This window comes from Panthera pardus, unplaced genomic scaffold, assembly GCF_024362965.1.
Source record: "Panthera pardus isolate Hobbes unplaced genomic scaffold, ASM2436296v1 HiC_scaffold_24, whole genome shotgun sequence".
Lineage (NCBI taxonomy): Eukaryota > Metazoa > Chordata > Mammalia > Carnivora > Felidae > Panthera > Panthera pardus.
This window is the reverse complement of record NW_026526810.1, coordinates 30,693,082-30,713,417: the sequence shown is the minus strand read 5'-3', so window position 1 is coordinate 30,713,417 and position 20,336 is coordinate 30,693,082. Positions and strand designations below refer to the sequence as shown.

The window sequence follows — 20,336 nt, the reverse complement described above, 5'->3', positions numbered from 1 at the left end:
GGACACTTAACTGACTGAGCCACCCATGGCCCCCGGTGAAGTCTTTTAAAGCAAATCCCAGCCATCATATTCTCTTACCCTTAAGCACGTCAGATAAGGACTTAAAAAAAAAAAAAATAACTGGGGCACCTGGGTGGCTCAGTTAAGCGTCTGACTTCGGCTCAGGTCATGATCTTACAGCTCGTGAGTTCGAGCCCTGTGTCGGTCTCTGTGCTGACAGCTCAGAGCCTGGAGCCTGCTTCAGATTCTGTGTCTCCCTCTCTTCTGCCCCTTCCCCACTCACACTCTGTCTCTCTTTCTCCTTCAAAAATAAATAACATTAAAAAATTTCAAAAAACCCAGAAAAACCATAACTATTATCACATCTAACAAATTTTTTTTTTAATTTTTTTTTTAACATTTATTTATTTTTGAGACACAGAGAGACAGAGCATGAACAGGGGAGGGTCAGAGAGAGGGAGACACAGAATCTGAAACAGGCTCCAGGCTCTCAGCACAGAGCCCGACATGGGGCTCGAACTCACAGCCCTCACAGACCGCGAGATCATGACCTGAGCTGAAGTCGGCCGCTTAACCGACTGAGCCACCCAGGCGCCCCACATCTAACAAATTTAACAATGTGTTAATACCATATCATTTCCAGTCATTGTTCCGTTTTCCCCAATTATCTTGAAATTTTTTAAAATTGTTTTAATGTTTATTTTTGATAGAGACACAATGACGAGACAGAGCATGAGCGGGGGAGGGGCAGAGACACAGACTCTGAAGCAGGCTCCAGGCTCTGAGCTGTCAGCACAGACCTGAGCTGAAGTCGGATACTTAACCGACTGAGCTAACCAGCGCCCCAGGTCTTTTCTTTTCTTCCTTTTTTTTTTTAAGTTTATTTATTTATTTGAGAGTGACAGAGACAGTGTGAGTGGGGGAGAGAGAGGGGGAAGGAGAAGGAGAGAGAGACAGAGAGAGAGAGAGAGAGAGAGAGAGAATCCCAAGCAAACTTTGTACTGCCAGCACAGAGCCTGACTTGGGGCTTGAACTCACGAAACTGTGAGATCATGACCTGAGCCAAAGCCAAGAGTCACTTGCCTTTCCAACTGAGCCACCCAGGTGCCCCTACCTCAGCTCAGGTCCTGAGCTCAGGGTTATGAGTAGAAGCCCTGTGTTGGGCTTCATGCTGAGCATGAAGTCTACTTCTAAAAAATTATATAAAGTAATATATAATATATATGTACATAAAGAATTCATGGGTTTTTATATATTTATAATATATAATTATATATACACACACACACACACACACACATACACACACACACACACATATATGTGTATGTATATAAGGAACTCATGGGTTTTTATATATTTGAAGTGTTTTGATCCATAGCAGTCATTTTTTGGCCAGTAGGCTCCTGAGTAGGGCTTTATCATTTCAAGACACTTAACGTACATTAATCATTTCAACCTCACAAACAACCCTGTGAGGGTAGGTATTATTACCCAGTTTTACAAATGAGAAATCTAGAGCACGTGGCTTGAACCACGATTTGATGTCTATTGTTCTTTCCATTAAATATAATAATGGTTGAAAGAATCAGAGTATTAAAGGCGACTGGATTCTTTTTTCTTTTTTCTGGTTTTGAGATTAAACAGCAGAAGTCTTTAACCAGTGGGAATATAATATTAGGCGATATCCACTTTAGAAGGCATTACTTGCAGCAAACACTGTTGAGAATAATGTTATGCTGATAATACTGTAACTTAGTAAATAGCCTGTCTCAACTTTGTTTGTGAAGCATTTCAATTTTGATTACTCTGTGCGGGATCTACCGCTCGGATGTATGTCATTTTATGGTCTGCCCATGTCTGGGGAGCTGGTATTACACGCTGCCTAGTGTTTTTAATTCAGAACTTCTTCGAAAAGAAACCTTAGCCTCTTATGTTTAAACCCTAGTTTTAATAGCATAAGCTATTTCCTTCTTATATAGCTTTGTGGGCATAGTAATAAAATAAATACCACAAAATCACTGATGAGATGAAAATTGAGCTCCCTGCTTCTGTGCAGCCATGTAGGTAAAACAGTAATTGGCTCTGATAATAACTTTTGTTCTTACAAACCAAAGTCTAAATGAGAGTCACATTTGATATATCTGCTTGTAATTACTATCAAAAGGAGAGAATTCTAAGTTGAGATTGTTTAGTGACTCAAGATAGATTAAATAAATTACTGCCTTTTCTTGATCAATTTAAGACAAATTTCTGAAATTATTTTTGATATTTTATCTTACTGTCAGGAAAAATGATCTTCCCGAGTTTGCTCTTCAGCATAATGGAAGGATGAATTTTGTTTTTCTTTTTTAAATTGACAACTGTTTTTCTTAAAAAAAAAAATCTTATTAGTAGATCTGATAATGCAGCTAATGCTTATAAGTATTTTCCTATATATCTCGATAGGTGGTTTGTGAGACAAATTTAGGTGATGAATGTATTTGTAGTGATTTACAGTGAAACCATTTGGTACGTTAATGTTATTTAAATGCGGGCTCTTTTAATATGTTTTTAAAAGGGAAATTTAACCATGTGTTATTTTTTTTTATTTTATTTTTTTTATTTTTTAATATATGAAATTTACTGTCAAATTGGTTTCCATACAACACCCAGTGCTCATCCCAAAAGGTGCCCTCCTCAATACCCATCACCCACCCTGCCCTCCCTCCCACCCTGCCCTCCCTCCCACCCCCCATCAACCCTCAGTTTGTTCTCAGTTTTTAACAGTCTCTAATGCTTTGGCTCTCTCCCACTCTAACCTCTTTTTTTTTTTTTTTTTTTTCCTTCCCCTCCCCCATGGGTTTCTGTTATGTTTCTCAGGATCCACATAAGAGTGAAACCATATGGTATCTGTCTTTCTCTGTATGGCTTATTTCACTTAGCATCACACTCTCCAGTTCCATCCATGTTGCTACAAAAGGCCATATTTCATTTTTTCTCATTGCCACGTAGTATTCCATTGTGTATATAAACCACAATTTCTTTATCCATTCATCAGTTGATGGACATTTAGGCTCTTTCCATAATTTGGCTATTGTTGAGAGTGCCGCTATAAACATTGGGGTACAGGTGCCCCTATGCATCAGTACTCCTGTATCCCTTGGATAAATTCCTAGCAGTGCTATTGCTGGGTCATAGGGTAGGTCTATTTTTAATTTTCTGAGGAACCTCCACACTGCTTTCCAGAGCGGCTGCACCAATTTGCATTCCCACCAACAGTGCAAGAGGGTTCCTGTTTCTCCACATCCTCTCCAGCATCTATAGTCTCCTGATTTCTTCATTTTGGCCACTCTGACTGGCGTGAGGTGGTATCTGAGTGTGGTTTTGATTTGTATTTCCCTGATAAGGAGCGACGTTGAACAGCTTTTCATGTGCCTGTTGGCCATCCGGATGTCTTCTTTAGAGAAGTGTCTATTCATGTTTTCTGCCCATTTCTTCACTGGGTTGTTTTTCGGGTGTGGAGTTTGATGAGCTCTTTATAGATTTTGGATACTAGCCCTTTGTCCGATGTGTCATTTGCAAATATCTTTTCCCATTCCGTTTAACCATGTGTTATAATATATTACTTTGGCATACCCATGCTTTGGTGCCAACAGAGTAAATATTAGAATATTAATAATTTTAAAGGACCTCTCCCATAGCTTTAGAAAACGACTGATAAATAATTGATATTACAACCTGTCATTTCTTTTGGATTTCTATTTACATTTGGATTTCTTTCCATAAGGAGCTATGTCTAATGCCACAGAAACATACATATGGGCAGAAAACCACCAGATTTTAATGCCACTTTTAACAATGGCTCTGTATTTGGTCATTTCCTCCCTACACCGGTACGACAGCCACACAAAGTTGATGGAGCATAAGAAAACTAAGAAAACTGCTATGGTCCACCGAGCCAATGATCCCAGAATTAAAAAGTTCTAACAAAGCTTAGACATGATAGATGAAGCTATTACCGTCAATTGTATCCAGAGTTCACATTTTAAAAACACCCTAATTACAGAAACTACATCCAGTCAATATAATACATATTAGCAATTTCCCAATCCTTGCTGGATGGGAAATTATTCTGAAAGTTTAATTAAGAAGGAAAAAATTATGTTCAGGTATTAATTTCAATAAAAGAGGCATTCAGCTTCCACGCAAAAGCCCCGAAGTAGTGCTGGGAGTGTGGGTTACCCACAGAAGGAAAGCCATTTATAATTAGGCACAACATTGTTTTCACAACCACATGTACTTCAAGGAGAAGGAAACAGAAATGCCTTACATGCAACCTGTATCCCTGCATGGGTTAAATGAAGTGGACAGCTGAGCACAGTTATTTAAAGATTTGGTTTAAAAACTGCTATTTAAACAAATAAAAGGAAGATTTGGAGCCTGTGCTAAGAAATAACTTATCAGGACAGCACGCATTCCATAGATATTTCTGTAATGTTCCCCTTCACCTTGACCTCAGGCACAGCCCACTTATGAATGTTGATGACCAAACAGCCGGGTCATGAACTAATCTTCCTTGTTTCTACAACCATTTTTTTTTAATTTATTTTTTTTATTTTTTATTTTTTAACGTTTATTTTTGAGACAGAGAGAGACAGAGCATGAATGGGGAAGGGCCAGAGAGAGAGAGGGAGACACAGAATCTGAAACAGGCTCCAGGCTCTGAGCTGTCAGCACAGAGCCCGACGCGGGGCTCGAACTCACGGACCGTGAGATCATGACCTGAGCCGAAGTCGGACGCTTAACCGACTGAGCCACCCAGGCGCCCCTACAACCATTTTAACAATTGCATCAGATCACCCCCAGAACTTAGACACTCAATTGAAAGGAAAAAAATTTTTAATTGCTCACAACACTTCCTTTTGAAAAAGTCACAAGGGACCCATCTTTTAGGATTCCATTTACATGAAATGCCCAGAATGTCTAAGAGACAGAAAGTAGACTAGTAGTTGCCAGGGGCTGGAAGGAGGTGGAGGGAATGGGGAGTGACTGTTAATGGGTAGGAGGTTTCTTTTGGGGTGATGAAAATGTTCTGAAATTAGGGGTGATGGCTGCACAGCTTTGTGACTATGCTGAAAAATCACTGAAGAGTATATATACTTTTAAAGGTGTGAATTTTATAGTATGTGAATTATATATCACAATAAAATGTCACAAGACTTCGGAAACTGTCAGTAATGTCATATTCCTTAAGTGTCAACTTACCTTTTAGCATCAAATCATAGAAAGCCAAAGCTGGGGAGGATGGTGGGGGGGAGGCAGGAGGGGTAGGGGTGGAGGTTGGAGGGTGGGGGTGAGGTGAAGAGTTCTCCAAGAGACCTTCAAGTCTAACTGCTGCGTTTTGCAAATAAAGGAACCGATTTTCAAAGAAGGAAAGTAACTTACCCAAGGTTACATGCAGGCAGTCGGGGGGCGGGAGGGAGCAAGATTGGAACTTAGGTCTCTGCACACCTACCCCGTGCCCCTTTCCACCACCACGGTGCTGTCTTCTCTGGTGGTTTATAGTTAGGCATCGCAGCCGTAGCTAATTTGAATTATTTAAAATGAGGAACACGTGGTTCAAACAAGATGCCTTTTTTTTCCTAATGAAAGCACACGTGTATCCCATAGATAGCAAAATCTCTGTGAAGGAGTCACTAAATTTGTTGCGGTAAATTCACCAAGTCCCCACTGAGATTTACCTGTAAATGTCCCTTGAGGAAAGTGGCCACATTAACAGACCAAGGGAGCCCTCTACCTGTGTATTTGTAGTATAGATTTCATTGGCAAAAATCCTTGACCTGGAAAGCTAAAAATAAACCGAGACCAGGTATCCCGGTCTTTTGTCCACCTTGGTTGGCTTCTAACATTATTTTTGAGGAAATGAATGGCGTCCAAGGTTGTGTCTGTATGAGCGATAGGATACGTGGAGGAAAATCTGCAGAAAGTTCCTTTTCTGTAAATAAAAGAGACCAATTCGCAGCCTAAATAAGAAACCCAAATATATATGTATATATATATATATATATTTTTTTTTTTGCAATAAGAATTACATTAAAATAATTATTTTCAAAGAACTTCATACTCCTTTGAGGATATAAAATGTTAGTAAGCATTTTTGTTCATTCAGCATGAAAGTTTCATTGTTTCTTTGTTCCAGCGAAAGATAGGGTTGAATGTAAAAATCATGCACGATCCTGAAAACATCCACCACAGAAGTGCTATAAATTCGACCTATGGAATCAGTTTGCCATACATTAATCAGAGAAAAGCATGTGTAAGTAACGAGTTGTTTTCATGAGCTCTTAATTTCTTCAAGAATCAAAAGTCATATATTTTGTAAGATACAATGTCGATTTTAAGTAGAGATTTTGATCCTTTTGTCCTTAGAATTTGGGGGAGATGAGGTGGAGTGGCTTTCATTTGGTTTATAATAACAAATGATGAAAAATGTGTAAACCTACTTTTAGAGGCTCTCTTTGTAGCCCATTCAATTTTGTCTATTTTACCTGCCGTTCCTAAATAATCTGGCATCGTAATTTTAACAAGGATGAGATAATTTAACAACAACGAAAATGAATAGAGGAATTTTAAATATTTTATTTCTTTGATAGCAGGCTCACCGCTAGAAAAAGCAAAAGGAAACAGCAGCGTATCATTGGCTTCCATGGCATATGATCATATAGTACACACAATTTAAGAATATTATTCTAAATCTGAAGCAAGCATGAATTAATTCTTTATGTCAGCAAAAGGAAGAGAGGGAAGAATAATCAAATGCAGATTGGCATTAAATGATCCCAGAGTCTGTGCCTCTATTTGGCTGCTAGGTGTCCCAAAGCCAGGACTGTACTTTCTGTGTTGTGGGGTTTTCTTAGGAGATTTCAAAGAAATGCTTCATTTTCATTGAGATATCATTTGATTTGAGATTATTTCTAAACCTGAAAAACAGTTACTGAGATGACATCTATAAATTTTTAAATACACTTTTAACCTCGAAAGCTCTTAAATGCATGCTTTGGTGAAATCAAGACTAAAACCAAGATTAATTTTAGAATTCAATTGCAAAACCATTTCTAACCAGAAGAGTCTCTTAGATTAATCTTCTGAATTTCCTACGCAGACATTTTCATCTGCCTGCTTCATTCATGTAACCCTGAACTGTATTTTTAGTTTCTTTATATGTGCCTTATGTTATTTTATCAGCTTTGGCTTGAGAGCACTTTATCATAGAAATACTTCTATCGCCTAAGAAATAACTGGAAAGTTTGATATTTTTATTCCTGCTGAAACTTTATTTAAAATGTCACTGTGAATAATGTGAAAAGGTTTTTATCTGCCTCCCATGAGCCCAAAGCCCTTGAAATAAAAATATTATTTCTCTGGCTGCACAGACAGAGGCAGATTTCTCTTTTGTTGCTGTTGGTTTTCCCCTTCCATCTAGAATTAATATTGGCTTCGCTGGTGGAGTGCTGAGGCTTTGTAGCCCAAGGCAACCATCGCGTTTCAAGCAAACTTTTTCTCACATCAAAGTTTAAAAAGGCATACCTCTAGATTTACAGAGGATTATGTTTTACTTTCATGAATGTGAGTGAAGATTCAGAAATAAATAGGAATTCAGAACTCTACCCAAAATTGGGGGCAGAAACTTAGTCATTTGTTATATTCTTTTTTCTAACTCCCAATAGGATGAGTGTTTTGGGGATTGTGCCCAAGTACTTTGAACACACAGGGTTTGGGAAAGTACTTTGCCTCACATGACACATAGATAATATACACTCATCTATTATACTGATGATCCTTTTTTCCCATTAAACTTAACTCCAAGAAAATCTACGCCAGCGTTCTCTAAAATGTATGTACATTATATACATCTTGCTCACGCTATCGGCATTTCAATCAAAAGAGTTAATCCTATCAGTTTACGTTGATGTAGGTATATACAGTGGTACCAACTGAAAAATGGTACTTTCAGTTTGGATTTATAAAACAGAAACACTGTGCCAAAAGTCCTGTTAAAGAAATATTCGGGTATTGGTTTTAAATAGTCATGTTAGAGCATTTGGGAACAAATACAGTTGTGATTTACCACTTATAAAAATGTGTTTGAAAGCACTTACCCAAACTGAAGCAATGTGTCTAGTGTTGTGATGTATAGTTAATTAGAAAAGCAGCATCAAGGCTAATCCTTTTTTAGAACTACTCTAAACACAAAGGGGATTATGATTTGGCTGCCGAGGGCCATGTGTTCCCTTACTTCCTATGAAACTTGAACAGCTTGTCAAAAGCTTGTAAATAATCTTAGACATTTTGGACAGAGCAAATTTGAATATGCAGCTGATTTACATGATTAGTTCCTAGAAGCTGATATTTTCTCCATTTTATGAAGAGGTATATCCTTCCTGATCATAAGGGGCTGATGCAAAGATTTTAGTGCATTGAAAACACATATACCCCAGACAGACAGACAGGCACACGTGCGCGCGCGCGCGCGCACACACACACACACACACACACACACACACACACACATACACACATTTCCTTCAGGTTTTTATACCCTGTAACTCTATGTAAAATCAACTTACAAAAAAGTACTGAAAGTGAAACTCACTAATGATTTTTTCCATATCTTAAATCTGCCAAATTAAGCAACGACAACAACCCTCTAACACGTTTTAGAGTGAAGCCTCACAGGTATGGCAAGACAAGAAGAAATCTCTGATCTTCATAATTCCTCACTGACATCTAGTCCCACTTAGACTTTCTAAGGCAACGCATTCAAAGGCCTACAGAAAATTTGACTTTGATTTATTTGTTTTAAATAAAAGGGGTTTCTTACAAGGCTTGAAACATGTCTCTGTTAGCATGAATTTTAAAAGAACGATTATGAATGCATAACAAAATAGCCAAACAAAACATTGCTTTGTACTGCTGCACAAATAACTCTGATGATAACTGTTATGACCTAGAAAAGAAGCATAAAAACATTTTTCTTGGTGGCAACATATAAGTTGCTGTAGAATTATACCAGTTCTGGTCCCACTTTCCAAATAAATAAATATATAATGCAATGTAAACTTAGAATCTTTTATTTATTCATGAGGTTGAATTTAATACTATTATGATTTCCCGATTTTATGAGTCATCCGTTATGCAGTGTTGTTCACTAACTTAGTTGGGTAGCAACCACACTTCACAAATCATAGTTTCATTCTTTACTGTTTTACTTGGGGTGTACATAGTAATCTCTCTCGTGAAAGTACATTCATTTCGGAAATGATAAAGTAATGGAAAGCGAGGCAATTGTGTTAATGTCAAATGATTAGAAGCACCAGAAGTAGGGGGGAGGGGTGGTCGGGGAGGTGGGGGGGAAGAAGGCCGATTTCAAAACATGATTGTGTTTTAAGCCCATGCATATGGCCACAATTACAGTCACAACGTAATTTGGCAACGGAAGCAGAATTAGATTTAAACAAATTGATGTTACACTGCAGTAATTCAGAATGAGCTTGTTGCATTTATAAACCATAACAAGAAGCAGAGTGAATTAATAAACCCTTCTTGTCACTAAAAATAAAAAAGGGAATAATTGCTGAGATGGAGTTAACAGATGACTATAGTCAGCATCCTTTCAGCCTAGATACGGGAAAGTGAAGGTCACCCCCATCTCAGATGACAAAGAGGGGACATTTTGTTGGTAAACAAATTAATCTTTTGAAAGGTCGCCATTTGTTTTAAGTTTTTATCCAGTTCTTGTCATCTGGAATCAGAGATTGACTGTCATTTCACTAGGCAGGGGTGCAGTTGAAGCAGACAAAGCTGCTTCCGTACATATCAGCATTCCTTGACAAAACTCGGTGCCTGATTGTGATGCTATGGGCTGCTGGTTTACAGCTGTCTCCGGACAAGAATGGAGGCCCACCGCTGAATTCCAATAAGATGGGCCTGCATATTCAGCCTGCTGTAAGCTGGCCCTCTGCCCACAAGTAAAATGTATTGTAGTTCAAGCCAGCAATTATCTCTTTTAACTTCCTTCTGTGCTGCTTCTGTTCCTTTTTTCCAAAAACAGATGTGGGTATTCACTCAAGTTCTGCATCTATTTCTTCCTCACACCTGCCGGGTCAGAATTCTGACAGAGGTAGAGTTTGAGGGAGCCAGCCGACAACAATCAGACGTAATTTCCTTGAGAGCGGCTTAAAAAGAAAATGTTGATTTTTCAGGAAATGTGGAGTCAGCATCTTGGTCCCCCTCCCTTTTCCCAGGAGCATTTGGTAAATTAAATTAGTGGAACAAAAGGAAATAGCTTTAAAGACATTCAGAAATGCCATATCCCATTTATGACACACAGTCATTACCCAAGGACTGTGATGGCATGCACAGCATCCCCACCTCTGTCGTTAGAGAGAGCTTTCTCATCAGGTTGCTTAGAGTTCTCAAGAAAACAATGACTTCTCATGTTCCTTCCTCCTGATTCCTAAAATATATCCCACCAATATGGCGGTGGTGGTGGTGAGTGGAAGGGGTGGTGTATCGCCTTCGTATGTGGCTGCCGTCTAGAATTTTAGTTCTGCCTGGGTTTGTTTGGTGTACTGGAAAAGCTGAAGGAAGTGATGACAGAGTTATCATCGGCTGCTTTCTGGCTCTCACAAAAGCCCACGACGGCTCTGGGGTGGGAAGAAGCCATCAGAGGCTATGCTTGCATCGGATATCATTCATCAAAAATCCAGCGGTAGTGAGTTCTCCAACTTCTTGAGGGTTTCTTGCGTGTTTCCTGAGTTTCTGTGCTGAGATCCTGCATGCATTTCCAGACCAACCCTACGCTGAACTCCAAGCACCTGCTAGCTCTGAGCGTAGCGATTCTGGGTCCGACTGCCTGGTGTGAATCTTGCTAGATGGGGAATCTCCCAGAAACAGCCTGCGTTGTTTCATAAGTAAAATGTCCATAATAAGAGTATCCCATAGGATTGCATTGAGATTTAAATGAGAGAATTCAAAGCACTTAGCAAAGGTCCTGGTACAAATAAGTGCTCTAAAAATGTTAGGACTAGAGACAATTGTGATATTGTATTATGCCATGTTTTATACTGACATTTAAAACTTACATTCACATAGGGGTTGAGGGAGAGAAACAAAATATTACTGAGATAGCTTCCAAAGATTCTATTTAATATTTCCTAGGATGATGCCTTTTTCCCCACACTGATACCAGGGCAGGGACCTTGTGGTCTGATCCATTTGCCTGTTTTTCAGATGTTCCACTGCCCCGAACCGTGTTTTGCTCGTATTAGGTGCTCGGGAGAGAACTGGTCTGTCTCCTTCATCTAGTCTCTGCTTGAAACTAAGTGACTGATGCCAAGTCTAGAAGTGAAGAAGCGATTTTGCTGGCCCCGGTTACCCTGGTTGCACGGGGCATCTTCCCACTGGGCCATCGGATAGAGTTTTCCTAGTGAAATACCCTTGCTCCTGGATTCCTGCAACAGCCTCGCCACCAACTAGCTGTTTCCAGGAGCAAGTTACTCTACCTTGCTCATTCTCATTTTCCTGGGTTATAAAATGGGGAGCTTGGGTTGGAGGCCGTCTGGTGTGGTGGGAAGGGTTTGGAATCCAGTGGATCGGTTTGGGTCCTATCTGCCATTTTCTAGTTATGCAACCCAGGTGAGCAAATGCACATCTCCGGTTGTCAGTTTCTTCTGCAGAGTCAGGATAATGGTGCCCATTAGGCAAGGGTGTTCTGGGAATTATAGATAATATAACATTGCTGGCACATAAGAAGAGGTGCCTAATAAGGGTCCTGCCTATGTAGAAAATGAACTAACCTTAGAAGTCTCATACTTTCTTCCCCTTCTTCATACCTATGCTTCCACAAAAGGATCTGATTTGGCTGCAGAGTCAGGATAATGGTGCCCATTAGGCAAGGGTGTTCTGGGAATTATAGTAATATAACATTGCTGGCACATAAGAGGTGCCTAATAAGGGTCCTGCCTATGTAGAAAATGAACTAACCTTAGAAATCTCATACTTTCTTCCCCTTCTTCATACCTATGCTTCCACAAAAGGATCTGATTTGGCTGCAGAGTCAGGATAATGGTGCCCATTAGGCAAGGGTGTTCTGGGAATTATAGTAATATAACATTGCTGGCACATAAGAGGTGCCTAATAAGGGTCCTGCCTATGTAGAAAATGAACTAACCTTAGAAGTCTCATACTTTCTTCCCCTTCTTCATACCTATGCTTCCACAAAAGGATCTGATTTGGCTCCTCTCACACTTCAGTATAAATGAGTAAAAAGGTTTAATGCTCTCGTTTTCAAACTGTTACAGAGAACCCCAGTGAGTTTCGGGGAAGCTGCAAACATTCAATTCACACTTAATTTTTTTGATAAATATTTGAACGATTTTAAAGTGCAGCAAAGAACAACACAGACATACTTAAGTTAGGTGCCAAATTTTAGCACATACTAAGATACCAGCAATGGGTTAGTTTGCACTGGCGGGTTAACTCTGAGCGCACGGGCGTGCACGCACATGCACATTTGAATTTCTTATAAAGATGTCTTTCACTAGCTAGGGCGAATCTTTGTACTGGTCATGTTTTGAAATTTAGGTCTGCTCATATCCACTCCTATAATAATCATACAGATACATAAGTGAAGGCCAAATACAGGTCAAGGTCTTAAAGCGGTGCCTAGCCCCTACTAGCGTTCGACTGGTTTTGGTATCACGACACATGCGAGCTATCACGCCTTAAAAGCCAGGCAAGTTCTCTGGAGCTCACATTTGGCAGCACAAGAGCCACTGGTACATGGTAAAATTACAATAAGACACATTGCAATGTGATCATATAGCATTATAGATCATCTCATTGCTCATTTTAAGTTTGGGTTGGTTCTCACCTGGTTGGAAATGTGCTGCACACGTTCCATCTGGCAGTGCAGGGTCGGCCTGTTGCTTCACTTACAGCTGTAGATAAAAGGTCAGCAGTAAAGCATCATCTTAAAATTTGCCTCAACCCACAAAAGTAGATTGTTTTGAAACTGAGTGAATATCCAAAACAAGAGGGTGCAGAGATATCCGAAAAGAAATTAAAAAAAAAATTTTTTAAGCTTATTTATTTGAGAGACAGAGAGAGAGAGAGAGAGAGAGAGAGTGGAGTAGGGGTAGAGAGAGAGAGGGAGAGACAGAATCCCAAACAGGCTCCACACTATCAGCACAGAACCCAGTTCAGGGCTCAAACTCACAAAACTGAGGATCTTGACCTGAGCTGAAACCAAGAGATAGAGGCTTAACTGACTGAGCCACCCAGGCGCCCCTAAAAAGAAATTTAAATGGGATGTGATGGAACATCTTAAAATGTTACATGACATGTTTGAAAAGTACTTCCATTATTATTATTATTATTATTCAATAATAAAAGCACTTATGAACTGTGCCAGACACTATGCTAAGTGCTTTATGAACACTATCATATTTAACCCTTATACCTATAAAATAGATGCCATTTTTATAACCTTTTAACACATGAGATGGAGACTAAGATTAAGCTACTCACCTAAGGTTATGAAATCAGTAGGGGAGTTAGGATTCAACTTACTGACGAAATCTACTGGACATACTCCCTAAATTAAGTACTCACCAACTGATCCTTAATTACCAAGGAATTTGAACATGTGTTAGATATTGTTGAGATTCTGTTTTGAAACCAAAAATTCCTACTGTTCTTTAAAGCTTCTGGACCATTTTAGTTGGGGGAGATCCTGAGGTTACAAATACCATAACAAATTGTTAGCTATTTGAAATTCTTTATCTATTTGCATCAGAATTTTCTCTGTCTTGTCCATGCAAGAAAAAAATACAGAAATAAATTGTATGCTGAGATGGATGTAAGGTGGTAGTTATTATCTGTGACTCTTGATTTCATAATTTGCCTTCATCGAGACAACCTCATTGTTTCCAGTGTTGATTTACACATAAATAGATATATACATATACATGTTTATATATAATTCAACATATAGAATTATACTAAACTCTTATAAAACTTGCATTTACTTACCTATCAGAATTCTATTTAAAGTTGCATTTGAAAAATAGGTTCTACTCCTGAAAATAAATTTGAAAATCTTTGGCATGGACTATTACCTCTCCCATGGGTTTTTGTTTTTTAACAAGAGTAAATCCTCTATTTAATTGAACCAAAGGAGTGAGACTCTATTAAGGGATTTCAAGCATGAGTGGACAGGGAGAAGGGGGATTTGGGGATGCAGGAAGAGAGCTTCTCACTGCCCTGGAATCATCCCAGGTCAGCAGCCACCTGCTAACCAGCTAGCCTTGCTCCCTGACGTGACCCACTGCCTTTGCACTTTGTGACTTGGGCTTTGGACTTGAGTTTTCGTAACTAGGAGGCTGTGTTTCTAACCTCATAATTCCACTTTGAAGAGCCAAACGTTATGTAGATGATAGACCCTGAGTCAGCTCTAGGATAGGTTTAAGGTACCAGGGGTCCATGGATAGAACTGTAGTTCAGTACGTTTGGTTTCCAGTGTATATTATTTTATGCATTTGAAAAACATTATTCTGCACCTGGGTGGCTCAGTCGGTTAAGTGTCTGACTTCGGCTCAGGTCATGATCTTGCGGTTCGTGGGTTTAGGTCCCACATCACTCTCTGTGCTGAAAGCTCAGAGCCTGGAGCCTGCCTTGAGTTCTGTGTCTCCCTCTCTCTCTGCCCCTCCCCTGCTTGTGCTCTTTCTCTCTGTATCTCAAAAATAAATATTAAAAAAATTTTTAAACATTATTCTGCATAGGGGTCTATAGGACCAAAGGGGTCCATGATCCCCCCAAATTAGAACTCCCTATGATAGATTTCCTTTTCTTTTATACAAACATCCAGCATGGGGCAAATTATGTATCAGAACAAAGAAGTATCCTAAAAACTCTGTGTTCTTTATGGATAAAAGACCTACTTCTTTAGTTGATGGTATAGGAAACCTACCAAAAAGTGGATAGATCTGCAGATTTTCATAAGAATTGCATCTTCATGAGTGAAAATATAAAACTTCGTTCTCTCATCTAACTACTGTGGCTTTTCCATTGCAAGCAGGAAAATGGAACCACTACACAAGAGGTAATATTTGCATTATTATAGTGAGCATTCTGCTTAGGATGAAGCAGAAGAAAAATACTATAGCAAGTAGCACAGTAGCATTAGCCACAAGAGAAATGGGCCTAATAGAATTGTTTTTATCATGGCCCAGGTTAATTATCCACTGAGAGATACTTGGAATGAATAAATACAATTGCTGTGTTCTCCAATATTCTAACCCATTGTACCTTAAACTGTACTTGAATTCAAGTATACATTCTTAGCCTTTTAAAACCTCATTGGTAGAACAGAAGTAAGTACCCATAGACGAGAGTAACTCACCCTATACTTTCTTTAGAAGCATCACCTCTGAAGCAGAATGTGTAATGGAAGCCCAGAAGATATCTATTTGGAGGAAATCCTTCTCATTAGCCTGTAAAGGTGGGACAATATGCCACCAAAATACCCAATTTGTATAGTCTTTTGATTTCCATCTCTATTTGCAATGAAGCCTGAATAAATCTGTTTATGGTTGGCAACTGTGAGGTCTGGAAGCAGCCATGAGCTCTTCAGTGGAAAGAACCAGAGACCAAGAGGAGACTCAGAAGACATGGGTGCTAACTGGTCCCATGCCGCTGCTATAAGCTCCATGCTATCAAGGGAACAACACTTAGTCTCTAAGGACTGGGATTCCCCATCTGTATCCTGAGAAGACAAATTGGCTGTTCTGAGTCGTCGCTGGGACCACGGCACTGATTCTGCATCTCCCAGATCAATGAAAGCTACACGGGTGCCTTGGAGAACTGCCAGTCTCTCAGGGGAGACAACGTAGTGATGGGTGTAACCGCTGGGGGGAGGCCTGCGTCAAAACAGGCCTTGGAGGAGCTGGTGGGCATGGCTGAGAGAAGAGGGCCATGCATTTGCAGCGCTGGAAGCCACACAAGCAAAGGCAGAGGTGGAGAAGAATGAGTAACAGAGGGTAGCCTGGAGCTTCACCTAACCATCTCGAATTTTTATAAAGGGAAAACCAAAAGATGTGGTTGGACAGGTACGGCCAATTGATGGTTGGCCTTGAAAGGGCTACTGAAATCTAATTGTGTGATCTCAGCCTCGATCATAAGAAGAAGGGCTGAAGGCAGTTTCTGAAATTAGATCACTTCTCCAGATTCTCTAACTGAATGGCAGCTTTAGAATTCTCCTGAACAATCTCTCTCCCTTGATGTCTTCATTGGTTATTAAACTTTATTTCCTCTCCTTTTGGCTATAAAGATTTCTTGAATAGCATTATCTAGCATTGTCTCTTGAACTTGTTCAGTGTTCATGAAATGGCCTATTTAGATTTCCACAGACAGCCTTCCCCCTGACCATTTACATACAACTCTATCCCTGTCATACGAGTGGCCACTCAGAGCTGCCAATCTAGCTGGATGGCTGGGCTTTCTGTCCAGATGCTGAGTACTTCCCCACTACTTCCTAGGACTCTATTGGAAACCCATCCCTAATTCCCACATCTCACATCTTCCTCCCCAGTGTTAGTCCAAAGCAGGATCTGGGGCCAGATTTCTGGAGGCAAGAGAGCCAGTTGGAGCACAGGGGGTCACTGACTTCTCATATACCCTGTCTGCCCGCCCCTCCACTCCACCCTGTACCCCTTTGGCTGCACCCCCTCCCTTCCTCATTGCCAATTACCAGCCTCAGCACAGGACAGTGTGAGGTCTCCCCAATCTCACCCACTTACCAACTCTCTGTGGTCCCAGCTGCTCGTGCAACGAAATGTCCCAGGGGACTATCTTCATCTGAGTGTTTTCTAAAATACAGGTGTGTTTCCAAACTTATCAAAAGGAGTGTTCATGGGGCAGGCTTTCTTCTTCCTTTTTCTCTCTTTTCCAAGAAGTAAAAACCTTAAGAAAATGTCTAAAGTGTTCTTACTTACAACAGGAGTCACAAAAGTAAGTCTGCTGGGACAGGGCTGGTGAAAACAGACTGGGCGTAGAGCTGTCTTCATTATTGGAGTGCTGGGCTGCAGAGACCGGCCCTCCCTGGAGGAGGCAGCCACCTCAGCCCTAGCCCTGTGGCTGGGTTTTCGAGAGAAAGCTGGAAACGCGTGTTTGCGTTTTCGGCGAAATCTCTGGATTTGTAAATTCTTGCCCAGATAACTTAAAAAATCCTGTGTAGTTCAAAGAAACTAGTCTCGAGGCTGGCTATACCTGTATGGCAGGTCAGCAATTCGCAGCTTCAAGAGCCCTGGAAGACTATTAATTCGGGGCAACCCGGGGTGTGACCCGACCCTCAGCTTGACAGGATTAGAGATTCCATTTTGTCAGAGTTGGACCAGTCTCTTGAGTACACTGAACTCATAAGAGATCGACGTATAAACTGGAGTGCCACTTGATTTATTCTAAGGAGAGCTATAATGGTTGGACGAGCCTGGATGTTCAGGTCAACCCGATCTGGTGAGCACATTGTATCCTTCTTAGAAAGCTATACGGAAGGCGCAGTGAGAAGGCTGCTTAGCGGACAGGGGAACTGACTGAGGGTAATTAGTTGGACGATCTTCATGGTGAGCAGCATCACACATTTATAGTCTGATGCATCCATCTGTGAAGCTGCTCCTGCCAAAGGAATATGAATCAATCCCTGTGGAGAGTGCTTTATGGACGCTAAGAAATTCCGACTCTCTGATTCAACTTTTTATAATAAATAGCTACTACCTGCTTGGACTGGACGAATTACACTGCATTGTGCTGAGCTTCTGATATCCATGCCCACATGGATCCCAGTGGAGGGAGTGCTCTTCCTCCCATCTTACTGATAAAGAAGCTGAGGCTTAGAGAAATTAAGTTCCTTGCTCCAGTCATGCAATTAGTAAGTGGTACGGCCCGGATTCAAACCCAGGCCTATCTGATATTAGAGCCTCTGTTCTTAACCACTGCCTTCCTTTTTACTAATTTCCTACTGTAACAGGCCACTCGCCTTCAGGTGATATCTCGCTTCTCTGATAACACTAGTTACGCTACATTCCTGTCGGGGGCTTGGGTCTTTTAAAGCAGTTTATGCCTGGAGCTGACCGCATTGATCATGTACTCATATTTTTTAGCTTAACACTCAGAGCTGGGGAGAGAAGTGGGGGGAACGCATCTCCCTGTCACTGCTCTTTCTATCTAAGTAACTGTAGTACCCACAGCAGGAGAGAAACCCTGGCTGGAAGAAACAGTATGCATCAAGAGGAGAAAGAGAAAGCCGAGAAGAGAGGTGGGAAGGAACCGGTCTGTAATACAAAGTATCCTCAGGGATTTCCCAGTGGGATACCCTGCTTCCCTATCTCCCCATGGTTCTCAAGCCACTGGGGCCACTAGGAGCAAGGGAATTCCCCTTTCCCCGTGCCTGGCTGGTGAGGGGCCCAGATACAGCTGGTGGTTATGTTCATTTGCACTAATAACTCCCATGAGCTTGCCTGGGGACCTCACCCCACTTTGTTTAATACGTTCCTAAGAAAATTCTCTTCTGAGTCTCAAAATGCCGTTTTCCATTTCTAACTGCAAAGGGGTTGATCCTCGTAGGAAGTTACCAGGAAGCGTTGTAAAGTGCAAACAGGCAGGGACCCAAGAGAGGGAGCTGACCACAGAGAAAATACTATCCCAACATCTTCTTTTCAACCCATTTAAAGATGTACTGGATACCCAATACTGGATTCATTTAATATAACCATAATTTAGGGGGAAAGAGGATTGACTCTTTCAGCCAAGAATTTTCAAAACTGTAACCCTCTTAGTTATGGAGTTATCATTTAATCTAAAACATTGCAATCCCAGGGGAAGATAACGCCATTTCCCCACACGCTCGTGTTTACCATTCCATTTGCCCATAGTTTCAAGTGTGGAACGTCAACTTCCATAGAAGGAAAGACAATTCTCCCACCAACTCCATTTTCTAATCTCGAACACTCGCAGGACACCTAGCTGTGCTTTTGCCATAGGCTGCATGTGAAGCTGAAATGTATTACCTGCCCAGGATACTACATTTTAAGAAAGAGCCGGCATTTCTGAGTGCTTCTCCATGCTGGGCATGGTGGTAAATACAACAGACACAAGTTGTCTCGTGTAATCTTCACAGTAACCCTACAAGTTGGGTACTATTTTACCACTTGCATTTCATATTTGGGGAAACTGAGGCAAAAGTGGCTAAATAACTTGCCCAAAGTCACACAGCTACAAGTCAAAGGGCCATAATTCGAACTCGCCAGCCTGATTTCCAGGTTGGCATTCTTAATTCTTATTCTATGCTCCCTGCAGGTGGCTTTGAAGATGATGACTTTGACCTGCACCGAGCCAAAAATGGCTCCCTTGATGACCAAGGAATTTGCCGGAGAAATTTCTCCACCTTGGTCTGGGAATAGAAGTAAAAGATCAAATTACTCAGTTAAGAGGCTATATTAACCCAAGGATCAGAAAAGGGGAGCTGGTTCTTTCCTCCCCCCCCCCCCGCCAGGTTTATTGAGATATAATTGAGAATAATATTGTGTAAGTCTAGGGTGTCCAATGTCATGATTTTGTACACATATATACTATACTGTGAAACGATTACCACCTCTATCACCTCACATAATTACCTTTCGTGTGAGTGTATGTGTTGTGAGAACAGTTAAGGTCTACCCTCTAGAGCTGAGGCTTTTAAAGATGGACACTTACTTCAGTTAGACTGTAAACTCCTTTGAGAACAGGGAACCTATCTCCAACATCAAACATGGTGGCAGATCTGGTAAGAATCCAGTACGAATTTGCTGTTGGCTGGTGTGTATGTGGTCAATGACTTTGAATAACAACTTGGTAAGGACCTCTGCAATTGAGTTAGGCTGTGTGAAGTTAATGTAAAGAATGAAATGCCACGTACCTCATTTGGCTATATTTGTAACGCTCTCCTCTTTTCCGCCATAAAAATATCTCCCCAGATCTCTTCAGGTAGAATTTTATTTTCCCTTCCCTAGATCATCATAGAGTGCTTTTAAAGCTTTACACATTATGCCTCGAATTTACTGAGCCACATCAAAGAGCAACTGAATAAATAAAAATACATCATATTCCTGAAAAGGAAAAATGATTATAATAAAAACTTCCAGTTGTTTCCAAATTAATATTTATATCTAATGTAATTTCAATCCAAAAACTTATGGGTTTTATTTGGTTTGTGTGGAATATTAATTCTTTTCCACTTGCCAGTGTTCATCATCTTGAAA

The 20,336-nt window shown here is 40.6% G+C and overlaps 1 protein-coding gene and 1 long non-coding RNA gene across 6 annotated transcripts in view; one reads left to right on the top strand and one right to left on the bottom strand.

The window, feature by feature from the left end:
• IQCH (IQ motif containing H) overlaps positions 1–20,336 on the top strand; it is a 213,216-nt gene that overhangs the window by 33,854 nt on the left and 159,026 nt on the right. For 3 of the 5 annotated variants that reach the window (XM_019441691.2, XM_053888926.1, XM_019441690.2), the window contains exon 5: positions 6,182–6,298. The exons of 1 other annotated variant lie outside the window; for it this stretch is intronic. In XM_019441691.2, the coding sequence (XP_019297236.2) occupies positions 6,182–6,298 (117 nt within the window). Of the gene's footprint in view, positions 1–6,181; positions 6,299–15,461; positions 16,358–20,336 lie in introns of those variants that run through there. One more of the 5 variants, XM_053888927.1, reaches the window with a different exon arrangement.
• On the bottom strand, positions 8,816–13,116 carry LOC109262801 (uncharacterized). The gene is made up of 2 exons (XR_008417058.1): positions 12,917–13,116; positions 8,816–10,217 (listed from the first exon to the last, which is right to left on the bottom strand). It is a non-coding gene; the product is annotated as an uncharacterized LOC109262801 (long non-coding RNA).